Source organism: Engystomops pustulosus, chromosome 2 (genome assembly GCF_040894005.1).
Source record: "Engystomops pustulosus chromosome 2, aEngPut4.maternal, whole genome shotgun sequence".
NCBI lineage: Eukaryota > Metazoa > Chordata > Amphibia > Anura > Leptodactylidae > Engystomops > Engystomops pustulosus.
The window spans coordinates 43,574,538-43,594,890 of NC_092412.1; the positions used below are offsets into that span (position 1 = coordinate 43,574,538).

The following is a 20,353-nucleotide window of genomic DNA, read 5'->3' on the forward strand; positions in this document are numbered from 1 at the left end:
ATGAGGCCGTTTCCTTCTCAACCAAGAGTATTGTGACAATTATCTTTTCATTTACACAATGTTAAAGATTTTCAATTTTTTTTTTCTTTATAAATGATTTATTAGGAAATTTACCAGACCCTGGTAAAGGCCAAGACTTTTTAAAGAAATTTACACAAGTGTTAGAAGAAGACGAGAAAATAAGAGGCCAACTGGAGAAGCTCGTCAGTCCAACTTGTTCGTGCAAGCAGGCCGAAGTCTGTGTGGTAGGAAAACCTCCCTTTATACATTTTAAAAGAAGCTAGGATTTAAAAGGCGCTTTCTTGTTTTTGTTAAGCTTTTGAAGATGTGGCATTTGCAATGCGTTTTTAAACCACAATGCAGAAACACATTTGTTAAAACTCATGCAATTTTTACATGTCGCCATGCATTTGAAAGCGGTTTTCTTAATTGCTAGAAGTGTGAGCAGCTTTCACATTTTTACAGCTACTTACACTTCCAGCGGTGAAGAAAACCATCTTTTAAGTGCAGATGCCACGTGTCAATATTAAGTCACATCTTAAAGGACATCTACCAGCAGATTTACTGGTGGTAGACTGTCCCCACTGTCATGCTCATTACCTTGCGGGTCTTCTGCATTGGTTTTCCGCTTCTTTGTAAGGTCAGTTTGTCCACGAAAACTATTTTATAAAAATCATGGGTCAGCCGAGCGTCTCCTGGCTCTGGACGCTAATAAATTATCCAACACAATTTACAGTGTGGTGATACGTGGCAATTGCTCCGCAGTGTAGCTTTGCACAATATATGGGGGGACCGTGTGCTAGCCAATCCGTGCAGCTAGATCATGGCACAATTTACAGTTGTGTGCACGAGACCGAAGTGTAAGAAGTGATGTTGATAAAGATATTGTCACCAATGTTTATACTTTAGTTCAAGCGAAATGTCAAATTTTGGGCCTCCCATAATTTATAATATCAACTTTTGTACATTGTATATCATCAATATTAATGTTGTAGTGGATCATAAGTGCTCCTGGATAATCCCTGTCCATGCACATCTGTCTCTCCGTTTACATCTAATGTGCTGCTTGCTCCCTATCTCCCCCACCCCCATGCTGGTTAATGGAGCGCAAGTTCTGCTAGTGCACCAAGGCTTCATTCACTGCATTAATCCACTATGTTCCAGTAGAGATTTACATTATCATTCAGTTTGCCAGAAATGTATTGTTACTTGATCATGTAAAAATAGGTTTAATATGTAAAGTGACAGGTTAAGCTAACCCATTTCTTCTTCCTCTAATCCTTCTGAAAAATAAAAGCGTGATATTACAAAGAAGCTTGGTAATCCTAAGCAGCCTACAAATCCGTTTCTGGAAATGATGAAGTTTCTGCTTGAACGCATCGCACCTGTGCACATAGACACCGAGTCAATAAGGTAAGAAGTCGGGTATTCGAAGACTTCTAAGTAGCTGTGATGCCACTTGGAGCAAAAGTCTGTGTAGTACAGGACTGCTCAGAAATGCAGAGATGCAGAAATGCAGAGATGCAGAAATGGTCTACTTGGTCAATTTAGCATAAAGAGATTATTTTAATCTGCTTCATGTTAACCATGTTTTCCATAAAAACCTAATGCAAATTGACTTTTACAGCTCGCTCTGTGGCTTAAGCAGCTATTCAGACTTCAAGCTACAATATTCATAAGGAAAATGATCTGATTAATGATAAACTCTTGTTGCAAATATCAGTAAGGGGTTCACATATATTAATACCAAAAATAATACAAAACTAGATTGATCAGGAAACAAATGGGAGGAGGAACTGCCTGTTCACCTGCGCCCATCCGCTGCCCACGTTTTACTCTGGCTGGTGGCTTTGTGGGCATTAACCCTTTGACTGTCGCCGGCAATCTGTTCTGCCTGTGGTTCTTCGCTGCAATATGCAGCCTCTACGAGGGAGATCTCAGAGTTGCGTGTATGCATGCAATTTTACAATATCCTTCACAATATTTGAACATTTCCCCACACTATTTCCTAAGACTACCTACTTGTATGTCACAGACCATCCATCCTACCTCTTCCCCTGGAGCAGGGCTCTGATTGCCATCAGCCCTGCAGTACTACATTGCAGCATTACGTTATATGACCTTCACTGTTGGTAATATATACTCATTTCTTTTCGTTTAAGTTCCCTCATTAAGCTGGTGAACAAGTCGATAGATGGCACAGCAGATGATGAAGATGAAGGGGTTTCAACAGATCAAGCCATCAGGGCAGGCCTAGAATTACTGAAGGTTAGTGACAGCTATCTACAGTCTCCTGTCGCCCGTGACTATAGCATTCATTGAGATGATGCCCAAATTTTTAATTTTATTTCATTGTTAAAGATTACTGAGAACTGGGATACATCTTGCCATTGCTGTTCGTGTCCCTCTAGCCTGTCTTAAACATATTTGGACAGATTTGTGGCAGGACACCCCTGTATGAAAAGCAGAATGGTAACACCAAGTGGTCAGTTTAACAGGAGTAATAACAGAGGACCCTCCTAATACAGAGTTCGATTAGAAGACTTTTCAAAATGGGTTTATTATGAGGAGCAATAGGATTTACTAAATTTGACGTCGGCAGAACTGACAGATCATCTTTACGCTGCCCATTACTATAATATTCAGGAACTGTAGTATATAATAATCTTTATTTTTATATAGTATATGATCGGATATGACTGCAATATTTGCTAAAAATCCCATGTGTGAATACACAGTGATCATCTTTTGATGTAAAGTTGGCAATGTATCTTGGATTATATTGGGTTAGAACACATTATTATGTTACTTACAGTGATTTTCTTTTCCTAGGTGTTGTCTTTCACACATCCCATCTCCTTTCATTCAGCGGAAACCTTTGAATCGCTCTTGGCTTGTCTTAAGATGGATGATGAGAAGGTCGCTGAGGCAGCTTTGCAGATATTCAAGAACACTGGGAACAAAATCGAAGATGACTTTCCACACATTAGATCGTAAGGGGCTATTCTCTATGTCTAATTTTTATAATTTGCATCAGAGATTTATTTTTTCATCTTTGAGCAGTTTGAGCTTTGTTTCTTGCTCCTACAGTACTAAATGCTTTTTTTCTTGCATGTTTTACTTTTAGAGCTTTGCTTCCAGTCTTGCAACAAAAAGCTAAAAAGGGACCTCCTCGCCAAGCCAAGTACTCTATTCACTGCATCCATGCAATATTTTCCAGCAAAGAGACACAATTTGCCCAAATATTTGAGGTAAGCATTGAAGATTGCGATAAATGGGTTGCCCACTAATACAAAAGTACTTAATGGGGTCACCCATATTATATTTACTCTCGTAAGCTTTCTATGCAGTGTGCAGGAGCCTTTCACATGATCACCCAGCAGTGGAACTAGCTACTTCCTGCGATGTCCTGGGTCCTGCTGGTTTCCTGTGGATGAAGGTTGCTCTGCAGTCATTACTGTATACAAGCAAAAAAATACAGCAATAACAGCTATGTGCTGCACACCTCTCATATGGAGCTACAAACAGTCAAGGGTTGATCCTGTAAACCCAAATTGTAAAACATAGAAAATAAGTCCTGACCGGAGCTCTTGACTCTCTTGCTTCCGTGTGTCTTTCTCTTCCAATATGTCACTCACAAAATAGAGCAGTTCACACTCCTCCAGCACAAATTCCTGAATCCTCCGATTAGAATATACCACTATTCAGACCAACACTCCTGCGTTTTTCCTGTGACCTCCTCCGTATGCAACATATGTTGCCGTAGATCGCAGGAAGAAATTCACCCGCAGATAGCGTAGTACAGTTTAACACTCAGGATTTATTTAGGTTAAAAACATACTCGCAAAAGAGCGATACAATGCGCATATAAAACTCCAATATGTGACGCCAGCTGCACGTTCTCGCCCGACCCTGGGTTTCGCCCTGTATGGCTTCTTCTGGGGCGTTGCTAGTGAGTAACATATTGGAAGAGAAAGCTCCTGTCAGAACTTATTTTCTTTGTATTACTGTATACACATGTCCTCCATGATAACCACTCCCAAATCAATGGTTGGAGGGCTGTGCTAGGCACATCTCCATACCCCTCCAACCCCTGATGTTTTGAGTTTACCCTATTAGGTTTTTGTAGCTTCCCTGGTTAACTTGGGTGACCCTATAAGGGTCTTGTACTTGCCCTGGTAAACTTCTGTATTGGCGGTCCACCCTTTAAAGGACATCTACCACCAGGATGAAGGTTTGTAAACTAAAAACACTGACATACTGGCAGGATCTGCTCTTCTTTTAACAAAAACAAAAATGAAACAAAAAGTGATAAACACACCATCGGCTATATTGAAGATAAACAAGTGATCTTTATTGGTTACATAATTAAACCAAAAATGAAACGTGCCAGGCAGTGGATACACAGTGGACAATAATTTAGTGTGTGGGGAAGCACCAAACAATCAATAGTCTTCTAACTAGTAGTGTGCAATACCTGTCCCAATCACAGTTCATATAACCATGAGGAAAGCAGAATATAAGATAAAATAATTATACATTCAACAGTATAAACAGGTATCTGTAAAAGGTACACTGTGGGCCAACACTACCTGGGGTTCAGTGCCCTACACACGTTTCAACCAACTGGCCTTTCTCAATGGCTTTTTGGCTACGCATTGATATCTGAAAGGGTAATTTTGGCGTTTCTGGTACTCAATCAATTATGTGTGTGACGAGGTCATACCTGACCCTTGTTACCTGTTTATTGATTTGGATCTGCTCCTCTTTTAGCTTCCTGTTGCATGTGTTTTTTTTTTCTTTTATGCTTTAAAAACTTGTGCAAATAAGCACGAGAGGCCCCTGAGTGCAGTGGACGGGAGTTGCTGCTTTATATAGAAATATAATGCAAGGACTGAAACTATGTTTACTATTACAGTGACGGTGTCACTGTCCGGCCGGCAGAAGGAACGTCCTTGCATTATATCTCTATATAATGCAGGGACTCTCATCCTCTGCTCTATATACAGCCTGTGACATCGTGCCACCATACGTCACGTTTACATGGGCTCCACACGTTCATGTGAAACGGCCCTAAGGCGTATGATGCCATCTCCAACAAGATAGAAATCTATATTATGCTGTTTCACGCTCTGGATTTTCAAAGGAAAGATGCCGCACAAAAGTCTATATTTTCCTAGCAAATGCTGTGTTTTCTGCATCACAGGTAGGTGCCTCAAATGTATGTAAGGATCGCTCTTTTAAGAGCTAATCCTTTAGTCCCCTTTATCTTGCTTAATCTTTAATTGTGATAATATGCTAATTTTCTAAGGTTACTAGGCCATGGAGTAGCCGGACCTGAGGCTACATGGCTCGGCTACTCCATGCCCCAGTGGCCTCCTTGATCCTCCTACCCTGATATGCGCAGAACACTGGCTTCGCAGACCAGGGCACGCAGCTCCTTGTAGCTGCATGCTGAAGTTTTCTGGGTAGGAGGATCATGAAGGCTACTGGGGCGTGGCGTAGCTGTGCCATGTAGCTTCAGCTCCGGCTACTCCTCGCCCCAGTAGCCTCTTTAGAAAATTAGCATATCACCACAATTAAAGATTAAAAAAAGATAAAGGGGAATAAAGGATTAGCCCTAAAAATGGCTATCCTTACATACATTAGATTCACCTACCATCAGATCTACATTAATAGGTAGATCCACGGTGGTAGGTTTTCTTTAAGTTGAATTTGTATGCAAGTCGAAACTGTATAATTGTAGCTCCAGATAACATTTTTAATCACAGAACAATATCTAGTCATCAGCAAACTGCAGTGCCATCACCCAAGTTTTATCTTGCTGTTTATGCATTGCTTGTCGTATTGTGATCCAAATCCCACACATGGGTTGTGTAAAAAAAAAAAAAAAAAAAAAAAAGTCAACAGCGGAAACTGATTTTCCCTTCATGGGGGGAGATTTATCAGACGTTTCTGAGGTAAAACTCTTCTAGTTGCCCATGGAAACCAATCCGAGCTCAGCTTTAATTTTATAAACGCCTGTGAAAAAATGGAAGCTGAGCTCTGATTTCCATGACCACCTCCCCATTGCTGCAAAATAAAAAAGGCATTACATTGATTCCAGTTGGATTAATGTCTCTTGCTGCATAACCACTTCTGTGTATATTCCACAGCGTGTGCTGATCGGACCATGTTACAGAAGTCAATGGAGATGTTAAATCTTTTTATAGTGCCATTATACGCTGCAGCGCTGTACAGATCATGGGGTACATGTACAGATATAACAAGACATTACAGAGTAATAATATAATGAGATAATGCAATAGGAATAAGGGTCCTGCTAACGAGATTATAGTCTCAGGATGAAGGGGTAAACAGAAAGTGATGGACCATGCAAGTCATATGAAGGCCGGAGGTGGACTTACTACTCGCGTATGACTGATGATTGCTTGAAAAGAGTCGGCTTAATCAACATTTTTCTTTTAGATGCATTGTATATGTAATTCTATGTATTCTTGTTAGTAAATTTTTTTTTTCCACCACTTTCAGCCATTGCACAAGAGTCTTGATCCAGGAAATCCGGAGCAGCTCATCATATCCCTCATTACAATGGGCCACATAGCGCAGCTGGCCCCTGATCAGTTTGCAGGCCCATTAAAGTCAATGGTAGCAAACTTTGTGGTAAAGGATTTGTTAATGACTGACAGGGTGAGTACATTTTTTTTCCTTTCTTCTACAATGGGAAGCCTCATGCACATGACCATATGCCTGCCCAAACGTAGAACACTGCTGCATTCACATGCGGCCGGGCAGCCATATGTCAGTCGCGTTGGAGAGGAGAGCGCTTCTCACCCCTCCCCTCTCCATAGGAAATGATGCCGCACAGTTATTCTTGCATCCAATTATAGAGCAAGACATTGTGGCATCAACTTTAGGTTTATTGTCTTTTTGTATTTAGCTAATTACAAAAGTCCTCTCATCCTTCTTGATCTGATACGTTTCTGGTGCCAAGGAGGACAAGGGCAACAAGTCGATAGGAGTTGTAAGCCAGCTCACCTGGAGTGATATCAACCCCGGGTGGATTAGTCGAGCACGGTTCCGCCAGCTAGGATGAAGTCCATTAACCAGCAAAACATGTGATCCGGCTTCAAGACAAAACATTCCACCGTTGTTCTCTTTTAAAAGTTCCAAAAATTTATTGTCATCTCAGTATAAAAGCATACATGTACGGAGTCAACACACAGGTCGAGAAGAATTGACTACGCGTTTCGGGTAAAACCGCTACCCTTATTCATGGTAGCCGGTGGAATGTTTTGTCTTGAAGCCGGATCACATGTTTTTCAAGGGCAACAAGTAGTTAACAGTAAACAATATTGGAAAATTTGTGTAGCAAGTCCCAATAAAACGACCACCGCTGAAATTTGATTGGGTAGATAAATAACTTGGGAGATTTGATGCCGTCTGTCATCAGTAAGCATTGGAGTACATTCCCCATAGATGGAAATGGTGGCCCGGCTGCGGTTCTGTGCCATACACAGGGAAAATAGAGAGTGCTCTGTTTCCCCCATGTGTGCAGCGCTTTTCTCTATGGAGAAAGTGGGTCTAAAGTAAGAACCTTACTTTAGACCTACTTTAGACCTCCACTACTCCAGCGCACTGCGGTATGCCCGCCCGACAGCATAGGGCTGTGTGAATGTACCCTTATCGGGTATTTCTTCCTGTATTGGTAGGGATTGCTTTACTATTAGAACTTAACTTTTCAAAAACATTCATTGTTACTCCTCTCTTTAACCCACCAGTGTCCAGGCAGAAAGACCACTAAACTTTGGGTTCCTGATGATGAAGTTTCACAAGAGACGTTGGTTAAGGTACATTACTTTCGTACCAGCTACTGGTACTTTGACAACAAATGAAGGTGCCAAAAATCAGTGACCATCATGTCCGTCAGAATGAGGCCTGAATCTGTATATACGTGTCTTTTTTCATCCAGATTTGCACGTATGTTGCTGTATTCGTACCGTATTGGTATAAAATATAATTGATGGCTGACAGAATGAACCTCCCACTGGTTCTGGTCTCCCTGGGTACTTGCAGGCATATACAGAAGCAGCATACAGTGCACAACTGTATGCAGCAGTCATTTTATACGTTCCCATAGACTTCAATGGAACGGAAATACTCCAGGAAATAGGACATGCTCTTTATTTCAATTTTGCATCTCGCTCAAGGTACGGTGGACAATATGGCCGATTTCAATTCCTCTGGAAATGAATGTAGCCGTATGCTACAAGTATGAATACTGTATGGTACGGGTAGCATGCGACTGTTTCCATACATTTTGTGTGAAAGAGGCCTTACCCTGTATTCACACGTCACTTCTTTCCATCCATCTCATATTATTTTTCTCTTTCATACTGGATGTTCTCAAAGAAACTACTAAATAGTAAGATAGAAGACAGGTGAGATCTGAACTGGTAATGTCCCAGTCAGGATGCAATCACCAAACCATTAATTCATCCACAATACAGAAATTACTTATTAGCAGGATGTGTACATTAAAATATAACTTGTATTCTTTATCAAGTAAAAATATTCTCAAAAGGTAAAGTGCAATATCAGCTCACCAGTCACCAGAACTGGGTAAAAAGAGCCACAAAGACTTAAATCAAATACATATGTTTCATTGGTTCAAATGTAAACATAAGCAAGATATTGATTACTGACATTTTTAATAGGGACCAGCAATAGAGTAATTAAATTGGATCTCACCAGTCTTGTGTGTGATGGTTCTTGATCCAAGGAGATATTCCAGGAACATAGGGCCTAGTAATCCCTACACTTGTGTAATCACCTGGTGTCCCCGTTGCTCCTGTCCTGACAAGGACAGTCCCAAAGCTGTCCCTAATGGCAGCTATTAATCCCTACTTACTGAGTGTTATATGCTCCCTACGCGTTTCATGTATCATAGGATACAATCATCAGGGGATAGATCAATTCATTGGTCCCCATCTGCTGCTGTAGCTGTTAATGTTGTACTGAGCTAGACAGGGATCAGAGAGGGAATAAGCACGAGAAACTACTACAATTTTTTTTTTTGCTTATACAGATTCAGGCAATTAAGATGATGGTGCGCTGGTTAGTGGGAATGAAAAATAACCACAGTAAATCTGGGACTTCTACATTACGACTCTTAACAGCGATTTTACATGCAGATGGGGATCTAACCGAGCATGGAAAGCTGAGGTACGTGGTTTATCACACCTGGTTGCTGCTTATTTGACAAATGATGATATGGCATCTCTTGTAGTTGTATCTACTCCATTCCTAGACCTTTTACGGACCAGCTTTATTTAGTTTGTTTCATTTTTAAAACTGTAAGATTCTAAGCAGATGGGTTTTCTTATGTGTCTCTTATCATATAACATAGTTATCATATAGTATAGTTATCATATAGTATAGTTCTCATATAGTATAGTTCTCATATAGTATAGTTCTCATATAGTATAGTTCTCATATAGTATAGTTCTCATATAGTATAGTTCTCATATAGTATAGTTCTCATATAGTATAGTTCTCATATAGTATAGTTCTCATATAGTATAGTTCTCATATAGTATAGTTCTCATATAGTATAGTTCTCATATAGTATAGTTCTCATATAGTATAGTTCTCATATAGTATAGTTCTCATATAGTATAGTTCTCATATAGTATAGTTCTCATATAGTATAGTTCTCATATAGTATAGTTCTCATATAGTATAGTTCTCATATAGTATAGTTCTCATATAGTATAGTTCTCATATAGTATAGTTCTCATATAGTATAGTTCTCATATAGTATAGTTCTCATATAGTATAGTTCTCATATAACTGTGTTTTATTCCCTCTAGCAAACCAGATATGTCACGGCTCAGATTAGCAGCTGGAAGCGCAGTTGTGAAGCTGGCACAGGAGCCGTGTTACCATGAAATCATTACTCTAGAGCAGTATCAGCTCTGCGCCCTCGTGGTCAATGTAAGTGTTTTACACAACCGTTTACATCTCTGCTTTATGACCTATAACATGATTTAATGTTTCCACTTGTCATTATTGACTCGCGTTACAAGGTTATGTATTTGACATGATATTCTAATATGACACTCATGTGCCTGAAAGGCTTTTGGGACGGTTACCAGAAACCTTCTGTGCTGCAGATTCACAGGCTGTTACACGGTTTACCCCTCTACATCTGCTCAGCTCTTCCCCCTTCCCTCTGCATGATGTAATCTCACAGCTGCAGGATTTCTCAGTACACGGTGGTAGGGGGGGGGGGGGGGAAATGCTACTTGCACACTGTAACAACCTGGGAAGCTACAAAACAGAGGGTCTCTCCTAATACCCTTTCAGGCTCCATAGCCTAATTTAAAGTCGCAGTGCCTGGATCTATTAGTGCCCCTGGTTTATTATGACGCATTTTGGTGGTAGATTTCCTTTTAACCCCTTCTGGATGCAACAACTTGACTTATGACTTAAGGCTCAGCCCTGTTTTAATATAATTTTTTATTTTAATAAGATTTGAAATTTGTAATAGAAACCTACAATGAATTGCCCTGTACTCAAATCTGCACCCCTCAGACTACCAGAATTTGCTTTATAAAGGTTGGCAATTAAAACAAACTGCAGGTGAGATTTAGAATGGTGTCATTTCTCTGTCTGTATTGCATTCATTGAGCCCTAAAATATACAATTTCACAAAAGATAAAAGGAGCAAACCCATCTTAAAGTTTATTCAATTTCTCCTTAGTATGGAGGTACCGCTTATGTGGATGTTACTTGTTGTACAGCTAAGCGCAGAAGGGAAGGAGGGCCATGCAGTAGCTAGTTCTGCATGTAGCGGCTATTAGTAAGCTATAAAAATCTGTTTTCCCTTAAATTCGTCGTATCATGGTTTCTTTTAAACTGAATTAGGTGCATTTTTCAGTCGCTATGGATACCGTGACACTAAATATATATGGGGTTTGTGTGGTGTTTAAAAGGAGATATGGTTCATTTTTATGTTTTGATTATTCAGAACCTTTTCTTGATGTATTGCATGGTTTTTAGATCTGTTATCCGAATGCTACTTCCACACTGCTTTGTGCTAGGGTTGCACAATGCATAGATATCTCGGTACTTATACGATAATTTAAAAGTCAGAACGGTTCAGTACCAGGTTTCTATTACTTGCTGTACTGAATGACTTCTACAGACTCCTTGTATCTGTCTGCAGGGAATCCTTTGTGTAGAAGTGTTGGTTAGCAGCAGACAGGGACCACGTCATCAGGGAAATATCACCATCTGTCCATATATGGTGTTTGTACATCTCCAGGGCTTCCCCAGACACCAGGCTCTTTTTAATTCAATTAATGTTTTGCCGAGCTCCGGATTTGAACCCACACTCTACACTCCATCTGCCATAGAGATGCAGGACTGAGCCTCTACTAAGCTATGGGCTTAGTGGTTGTCTCTGGGAGGATTTTATATGACCAAGAGCTTCATTGTTACACTGACTCCATGCAGTGTTTTATAGAGAGGGATCTTCTCAGAGATGGTGATGACATCTGCAAAAACTGTGGATGTGATGTCTGTGATCAGTCCCATTTTGTATGCGTATGCCATCCGTTTGAGAAAAAAATCACTCTACATACAGATATCATGCATGTTCCGTCCAGTTTTTTGCATATCCATTGACTTCTATGGATGTACATGGTCTGCATGCTGCAATTTTTTTCCTCACTGTCTGCACATCAAAAACGCCCGTCTACATGAACCCTAAATTATACGATTTAGTATTTTATATTAACATTACCAGGACAACCATTACAACCCATATACTAAATAATGCACGAAGGCTTTTCCTGAAAAATCATTAGCTGACCGTTACAGCTCGCATGTGTTTCAATTGAAATGCAAATGTGAGCAGGCTGAGCCCCTCCCTCAGATGTTTACATTGCATTTCTAAATGCAATGTAAACGCCCCATGTGACCGCACCCTAAACAATCAGGTAATATTTTTTTTTCTTTGAAGTCTTGTATCGAGTATCATATTGCACTCAAAATTCTGGTATCGATGCAACCCTAGTGTGTGCTCACCCGGCCGTGGCACTGGCAAGCACACTGGAGAGGAGGAGGGCTGAGTGCTGCTCCCCCCTCTACATAGCAATGCACGCTGTACCACCACCAGGCAAATAGCCTTTTATGGAAACGCGTATCGGATATATGTCCCCATATGCGGAGTTGTCCATCTCTTCTTTTTCCTATTCAGATTAAGTACAGTGTTATTCTGTACATGGGTTTCTTGTTTATGAACTTTTCCAATGCTTCTCATAGGATGAGTGTTACCAAGTCCGACAACTATTTGCACAAAAGCTACACAAGGGATTGGCTAGATTAAGACTTCCACTAGAGTATATGGCAATCTGTGCCCTCTGTGCGAAAGACCCTGTGAAAGAGAGGAGAGCCCATGCCAGGCAGTGTCTGGTGAAGAATATCAACGTTAGAAGAGAGTATCTAAAGCAGCACTCTGCAGTAAGCGGTAAGTGCTTCTTATCCTCCTCTGGTGTATTGTTTGCTTAAAATAGATCTTAAAAAGTAATATATTAAGCAGCTACTAAAAATGTCAGCTTTCCTCCCCTCTACAAGAGCAATGTAAATGGTAGCCGGGTTGTACAATATGATTGCTGCACTTCCAGCTGTGTGTGATTGACTAGAAGGACTCCCTTGTACATAATTACTATGGTGTCCCAAACCTCTCTGGAATTTCCTTTGCAACTAGTTGTCCTATAATTACAGAAGTTTTCCTGGATAAAATGTGTTTTCTTTCTCCCTTTTTTATAAAAAAAAAAATAAATAAATAGTGTGTGTATATATGGCGTGGTGTACACACGTCAGCCCCCCTGTTCATTGTTATATCAGCTATGTAGTGGTGCTCAGTTCTAAAGTGGAAATTTGTTTTACACGATATATTTATTATATAAACTGTTTATTAACTTGTCAGTTCTGTCATATATAAACTTTATAGATGGCCTTGTAGGTGAGACTTCTCTGCATGGGAGGTTATAATGCAGTGCCAGCCACCTACAGGGTTGTATGTTTAGTTTCCCCATTTCCCTGATGATATTCATTTTGCTAACCATGTAATGTCTCTTTCCTCATTCAGATAAGCTGCTGTCTCTCCTGCCTGAATATGTGGTCCCCTACACAATTCATCTTCTTGCCCATGATCCTGATTATGTGAAAATTCAAGATATTGAACAACTTAAAGACATTAAAGAGTAAGTCTACTACAAGCTTTTTGGTCTGTCAGTATACCTACACACAAATAAGGGGCGGTTTTGGATAAATTGAGGCCCTGGGCAAAACTAAGATGGTTCCCAAAATTAAATTTATGAACAGTCTCATTCAGCAATATGCTCCCTTTACTCCTGCAGAATTATAACACGTTGTAGTTTACAGACGGTAGTAAGTTAAGGCAATGTATAACTTGGTGCTGTAGGAGGATTTTATTCGAGATAGACAGATGATAGGGAGATTGATGATGGAAAAGTATGAAAGACTATGTAGATTTATAGATGCATAAATAGAAACTAGATGTAAGAGAGACAGTAGAAGAGAGAAGATTGATAGAGATGGGAGATGGGTTTTTATAGATTAGATAAATTGTTAGATATTATATCACAGATAAATAGATGAGAAATAGACTAATTATAGGACATAGATAAGTAGACAAATGGATGACAGATGTATTGACAGGAGATATATGAAAACATCAACCAAGGGGTATTACCAAGGAATATATCCTCTTCCCACAAAAACCCACATACAGGGGGCCCCTTTAGGACAGGCGACCAAGACAAATGCCCAGTTAGCTGCCCACTAACGCCAGCCTTGGCACAAATTTTTTCTGTGCAAGACATGACACGGCAAAGCCTAAGGCTTTATATGCACGGCCGGGTGAGCACTTTTCAACCACCCCCTCTCCAAAAGCCGAGCAGCCTTGGCCAAACTCTAGTAAAAGTATTTTTTTGTGGCATGGACCCCTTAGCACGTTACGCTAGCAGTGAGACTCTGTGTGCTCACCGTAACAGAGAATACTATTGTGGTCGTGACCTGTGCATGTAGCCTAAGAATTACATCCAGGTTACTGCACGTTATTGGGAGCCAAAAACAGATGTGCAGACTACACCGTATAAAAGAAAATATTGCACTTGTTTTGCTTGTTTGGGCTCATAATACCCGATGGAAATAACTGATGAAATAACTGAGGTCATCTTGCTTCGTTTACTCTAGTGGTTGGTGAATTTAGGAACCTTTAAGAAAATCCAGCAAACTAATCAGCATTGTGTCCATCATATCTTCTGTTTACTTGTTCATTTCTAGATCTAGTGTTGCTTCAAACTAGATGAGAACTTTAACTGGTCCTTGTTATGTGTTTTTTTTTTTTTATGAGATTCCCTGGAACATACAATATGAAATGTTTTCAGTCTTGTTTTTATATAAAACCATTTCTAGAGGTTGCTTAATAAATCTGAATCTCGTCCGTTTCTTAAAAGGTGTCTCTGGTTCATCCTGGAGATCTTGATGTCGAAGAATGAAAACAATAGTCACGCTTTTATCAGAAAAATGGTGGAAAACATAAAGCAGACAAAAGATGCTCAATCTCCTGATGACCCCAAGATGAATGAGGTAAACAGAGGCTTTATTTCCCATTGTGATTAGCTGGTGACGGGTCACATAGTTTTTGACTGTTGATACCCAACATGGTCATCTTAAGTTTCATTGTTAAGGAGATCTGTTGATGGAGTGCCTACTTCAGCATGTATTCTGCTGCCTCATCTTTATGGCATTTCCAAAAATTTGCAGCACTGCACTAGACCTTGAATGGAACAGAAGAATGCTTGCTCCACCTGCTGCCCCAGTAATTAGGAGGAAGAGGAACAACATATTTGTGATAATTGGGGGTTTAAACAGTCGTACCTAGACTGAGATTGTTATTCACTATCCACAGTGTTGAGGGGGACAACCACTTTAATGATTGTGTGGAGAAAATAGCATCACAATTCTCTGGTTATGTATATATATATGTATCTTAGACACATGACATAAATGGTGGTTTTTACTTCCTTGCAGAAACTCTACACAGTTTGTGATGTGGCAATGAATATAATTATTTCTAAGAGTACAACGTATAGTTTAGAATCTCCTAAAGACCCAGTATTACCAGCACGTTATTTCACACAGCCAGACAAGGTAAGTTCTGAAAAGTTCTTGCACAACTTTTATATTTTATGGCCCCATTTTCATACAGCTTATCTTTAAAGGCCCACAGTAGCGTACCACTACCTCCCCAGAAATGATAAACCCCCTAGTGCAGCAATAAATGCCACCCCAGAAACCAGACTGAGGTTACATATAGGCGATAATAATGCAGACCCTAGGTAAGATTGAAATTCATACAGACCCCAGACCTAGCAATAATAATGTGGACACGAGAGCAAACAATTAAAACGGAGACCCCAGATTAAACAAAAGGCTCCAAAATGTAATAATGGTGACTCTGGATATGTGTATCTTAAATATAAACACAAATAGAATTGGACGCCTGGATCATAACTAGAGCAATCTGTTATCATGTGTTTCAAGTCTAGACCGTGTCTGTCTGCTATTCATGTTGCATTTCAGGTAATTGTATTATGTGGATCCTCATAAGATTATACGGTACCAGATCTCCCCCCATCCAGAACATAATAATTGCCTAGACATTACTTGTATAGCAGTCTGTGTTGTTTGCAGGCTGATAATGTACATAATAAATGACTTAACGTGTTACACTGCGCAGGGGTAACAGTATTTGTGGTTCATTTACAGAATTTCAGTAACACCAAAAATTATCTTCCTGCTGATATGAAGGCATTTTTCACGCCAGGGAAGGTGAGTTTTTGATTTTTGACAATTAATACAGTTACAATCTTGTGTTCAGCTGAAGGCAGACAAACAAATTTGTTGTAGATCAGTATAGGCTTTCTCAATTTGTTCAATCGGATCCAGTTTGTATGATATTGCTGTGATTGTCTATATTTGGCATGCAGTGTTTGTGTGTATTTTATGTATAATTTGCATGTTAAACTTTTTTGTTTCTAATGTTCTTTTCTATGTTATGTGTATGATCTATGTTGCAACACTTGTACATGGCTGGATACAAAACCATATATGTTTGCACCTCATATATGAGACATTGTTCATTAATATAAAGTGCTATATTGTTTTGTCTTGAATGATCTAAAAGACTGACATTTATAGCTGCATGGTTGTTTCTTTTGAAATGATTTATATTTGATCAACTTCAATTAATGGACAATTTCTAATGTGCTTTTAAATTTTCCTTTTACAGCCTAAATCCACAAATGTTCTTGGAGCAGTAAACAAACCCCTGTCAACCGCAGGAAAGCAAACCCAGTCCAAGTCGTCTCGAATGGATACTGTAAGCAATGCAAGTAGTGGTTCTAATCCAGGTTCACCAGGAAGGAGTAAAGGAAGGTATGAAAAACCTAAGGGGGTTTATTCATTGTTTATAGGGAGTAAAGTTGAGCCACATTTATTGCCACACCATTAATATTCTAGTGTGGATTAAACATGTAATATAACTAGGTGCCAGGGATTTTGTTTAGTAGAATAAAAAACCCCAAATTTTTCAAATTGTGAAGGTCACCATTCACTTTATATTCGTCTCAGCTTGAGGCCTTTTCCATCCTTGAGGGGGAGAATATCCCCTTAAATTTAACGCAAGGACTGTTTCTAGGTGTCACAGAATCGAGATTCCACTGTAAGTTACAGTTCAATTACAGTGAGTTTCATATGCAGCTCCCAACTGTGACTTTAACCATAAATATATCTGTCTGCGGCACCTAGAAGTCTTGTGTAATACGAATTGGGGAGGTTCTCTTCTTTAAAATTACACTAGAACTGTGCCTCCAGGTGCCAGAGTTCTAAAGTTATAGCTCTACTTTTTCTTTCTCATTTAAACCAATACATATTGGTTGTCTGAGCCATGTTTCTGGTGTCATTTAAAAGCTTAAATTTTCACTCTACAGTTATTCCCTAATTCAGGCTTTAGATTGTACTCTATTCAGTTATAATGTGTTGTATGAGTTTTTCCACAATTACAGGGTAATGTCAACTTTGTTTTATTAGATTCTTTGCAAAATACATGAGTCACATGTTAATATAATCTCTCATTTTTATTCGACAAAAAGACTTGACAGTGCCGAACTTGATCACAGTGAGAATGAAGACTATTCAATGATTTCTTCTCCGTTGTCCATGAAGAAAAGCGACAAGAGGGACGACTCTGACGTAGACAAGAGAGGACGGAAAAAGCAGTCTATTTTGGACCAAGATGACAGCTTAAGTATGGACGAGCTCTCCAAATCTATTCAAGAATCCAAACCCAGAGGTGGCCAGCGAGGTAGGAAGAGAGCAGCGGCTGCCTCCGAGTCAGACGACCAGCAGTGGCCGGATAAAAGGTTAAAAGACGACTTGCTTGAGTTCGAAGATGAACAAAATAGTCCGCCTAAAAAAGCCAGACGGGGAAGGCCTCCTAAGTCTGCCAAGGCAGCGGCTGCAAAAGAAGAACCAGCACCAAAGACTCCTAGGAGGGGGAGAAAAAAGGCCGTGCCGGTGGAAAGTTCCCAAGACGATGAAGAGGAAGCACTTGATATCAGCGAAGAACAAGACTCTGAAAACGTAGAACAGAAACGGAAAGGCAGGGGCGCACCTAGAGGGCCCCGAAAAAATGTACAAAAGTAAGTAAAGTCTTGTAAACTTGTAGTTGAATTTGTCGTCTTGAACACATCTGAGAACAAATGTTCAATAGTCGGATTAAAACTGGGTGTCTCCTACATTCATATGTACATCACACTCCCCTACTGTAATAAGTGAAACAAAGAGAGTGGCTCCTATTTCTAGCAGACTTCAACAGGTTCTACCAATTATTTCACTTTTGTTATCCCCTATTGGAATATGGAAATCTGACTTCTGGTACCACCAGTAATATGGAAAAAGAAGGTCCCACTCTCTAATGGGTGGAAATGCATTTTCCTAGAGTAGGGCCTCGCGTATCACTGGTATTCTTTTAGACCGTGACTGGTGCTGCTGCAGATACTGGAGCGCTGTGCTCATGTACTATTGAATGGAGAGGCAGGACGCATGCTCATCCTTCCGCCACACCCGTTACAATGGATTGTGGGAGCCCCCTCCTAGTGTTTAAGGGTCAGACCCTTACTGATAAACTTGTTATCCCCTATCCTGTGGGTAAGCAATAACTTAAAGGGCATCTACCATTAGTATGAAACTGTATGCAAATGAGCCTGAGTGGCTCCAGACTCCATCAACGCCTATGAAACTTGGAGCCTCTCAAGCTCATTTGCATACAGTCCTTCATCCTGGTGGTAAATGCCCTTTAAAGAAAATCTGCGATGAAAATCAAGCCTGATAAAGGGGCACTTACTCATAGAGCCAGGCCATTGGACTGTGGTAATCTTCTCGGGTAACATCCACAGGGTGCAGAAGCATCATTTTAAAAGTTGATTTTGGAAGGAAGGAGGCCATGGATTCCCCAAATATAAGAAGATTACCACAGTCACGGTGTCTGGATCTATGGGTAATTGTCCCTGGTTTATCCTGCTTGCGATGATACATTTCCTTGAACTAGATGGAACAACCCTTTAAGGTGACTTGTATTACAGGAATGGTTATTTATAGATGCAAAATATTATTATTATTTTAAGCGATAAAATCGTGACTGATATCTCGGTTATCCATGATATAGGTTCTAATAAGCCACTTTTGTTTTAGATCTGTCCAGGCAGAATCCGTTTTGGAAACTACTCAAACGCCAACACCAAAAAGGCGAGGGAGACCGCCTAAAACGCCCCCGGTACAGCAAAAGAAAGGGTAAATTATCCAACGCCTCTTAATGGAAAGTCAAAAGTCTCATTCACATGTCTTTAAACATTACAATTCTTTCAAAATTGCTCAGTGCCTATTGGGTGGGAGAGAGGACGCTGGCCCCGGGAGTGGGCAGACTCCTTTCTTTTTTCTTTTTTTCAATGTATAAGATTTTTAATGGGCAGATGCATCTGTACGTTATCTGTCTGGTATCATACACATGTCCTAGCAGGGGTAGCAGCCATAGCAGCCGCTATGAGGCCCACAGTGTCAGGGGGCCCCGGTCATCTGACCTGACACAATGAAGAATGAAGGATGTGGACCATTATAACTATATTGTACTGCACATTGTCCATAATATGTATATAACATATACTGTGATGTGTATATGAATGGTGTCTGTATACACTGTGAGTATGTTGCATATGGCGCTGTGTGTGCACATGAGTGTATGTATATGTGATTGTAACTCGCATGTGTGAGTATACTAATATGTATATTTTTCAAGTGGGAAGGGGGGCCCCGTGCAGTAGCCTGCTAGGGGGGCCCCGTCTTTCCTAGTTTCGCCACTGTGTCCTAGTAATCGGGATTGGACCTGTGCGGGATACCTGCTCGAGCAGCATATTGTTGCCTCTGCAGCTCTCCTGCCAGTGTACATGTGCTTCTCTATGCATTGGATGTGCGATTGGAGGGACAATTTTAAAGTAGTTTATTGTAAATGCTTTTGTTTGCTGAGTAGTTTCTCAATGCACTTTATACCAGTGGGTAAAATCCAAGCCCCTTGTACAGTCAGAGCTAATAGGGTTGTCTGGGATAAGTGGATAAGAGTTGTAATGTGTCATGGTCCCTACATTGTACATATGTTTCCCACTCCATACACTGTGATGTATTATTCAAACTGCAGGCCCTAATAGCGTTTGGGGGTGCTGGTGTTGTATGTCTGCCTCCCACAAATCCTAAGTGAAGGTGATTGCTCCATGCAGTGTACACACTGTCCCCTGACATTGCTGTACTGATCCAAAATCTTTGTAATATGTGTTATTTTAGTAATGTTGGTCGGCCGAGAAAAGTAGTCCCCAAAGAGCCCGATTCTGAGGAGGAAATGGATGTATCACAGAACAGCCCTGCTCCTAGTGATTCTAAAGAAGAGGAGGAGACAGAGGAAGAAGTAACACCTGCGCCTGTAAGTTTACCGCTAGATTCATAAAATTCTAAAATCTCCTTTTAATAAAGAATTTTTTAAGATTTTTTTTTTTTACATTCCTGTGTCTATATACCTTGTTCTGAAGAGATTACCTGTCAACAGATATCTATACATTAGTGACTGTAAATTATATAATGCAGAATACACCATTAACAGTAGATGGTCACCAAAGAATTCTAGAAGTTTTCAGTAGACTACAGGTTC

General features: G+C 40.1%; 1 protein-coding gene across 2 annotated transcripts in view; it reads left to right on the forward strand.

Annotated features, from left to right (window-relative positions):
- Positions 1-20,353, forward strand: part of PDS5B (PDS5 cohesin associated factor B) — a 57,914-nt gene that overhangs the window by 36,336 nt on the left and 1,225 nt on the right. For both annotated transcript variants that reach the window (XM_072134399.1, XM_072134398.1), the window contains exons 16-33: positions 106-245; positions 1,298-1,413; positions 2,163-2,268; positions 2,833-2,993; positions 3,128-3,251; positions 6,532-6,690; positions 7,782-7,850; positions 9,089-9,225; positions 9,873-9,996; positions 12,331-12,535; positions 13,160-13,274; positions 14,553-14,685; positions 15,130-15,249; positions 15,868-15,930; positions 16,391-16,536; positions 17,253-17,801; positions 18,853-18,951; positions 19,993-20,128. In XM_072134399.1, coding sequence (XP_071990500.1) covers positions 106-245; positions 1,298-1,413; positions 2,163-2,268; positions 2,833-2,993; positions 3,128-3,251; positions 6,532-6,690; positions 7,782-7,850; positions 9,089-9,225; positions 9,873-9,996; positions 12,331-12,535; positions 13,160-13,274; positions 14,553-14,685; positions 15,130-15,249; positions 15,868-15,930; positions 16,391-16,536; positions 17,253-17,801; positions 18,853-18,951; positions 19,993-20,128 — 2,702 coding nt within the window. The remainder of the gene's footprint in view (positions 1-105; positions 246-1,297; positions 1,414-2,162; positions 2,269-2,832; positions 2,994-3,127; positions 3,252-6,531; positions 6,691-7,781; positions 7,851-9,088; positions 9,226-9,872; positions 9,997-12,330; positions 12,536-13,159; positions 13,275-14,552; positions 14,686-15,129; positions 15,250-15,867; positions 15,931-16,390; positions 16,537-17,252; positions 17,802-18,852; positions 18,952-19,992; positions 20,129-20,353) is intronic.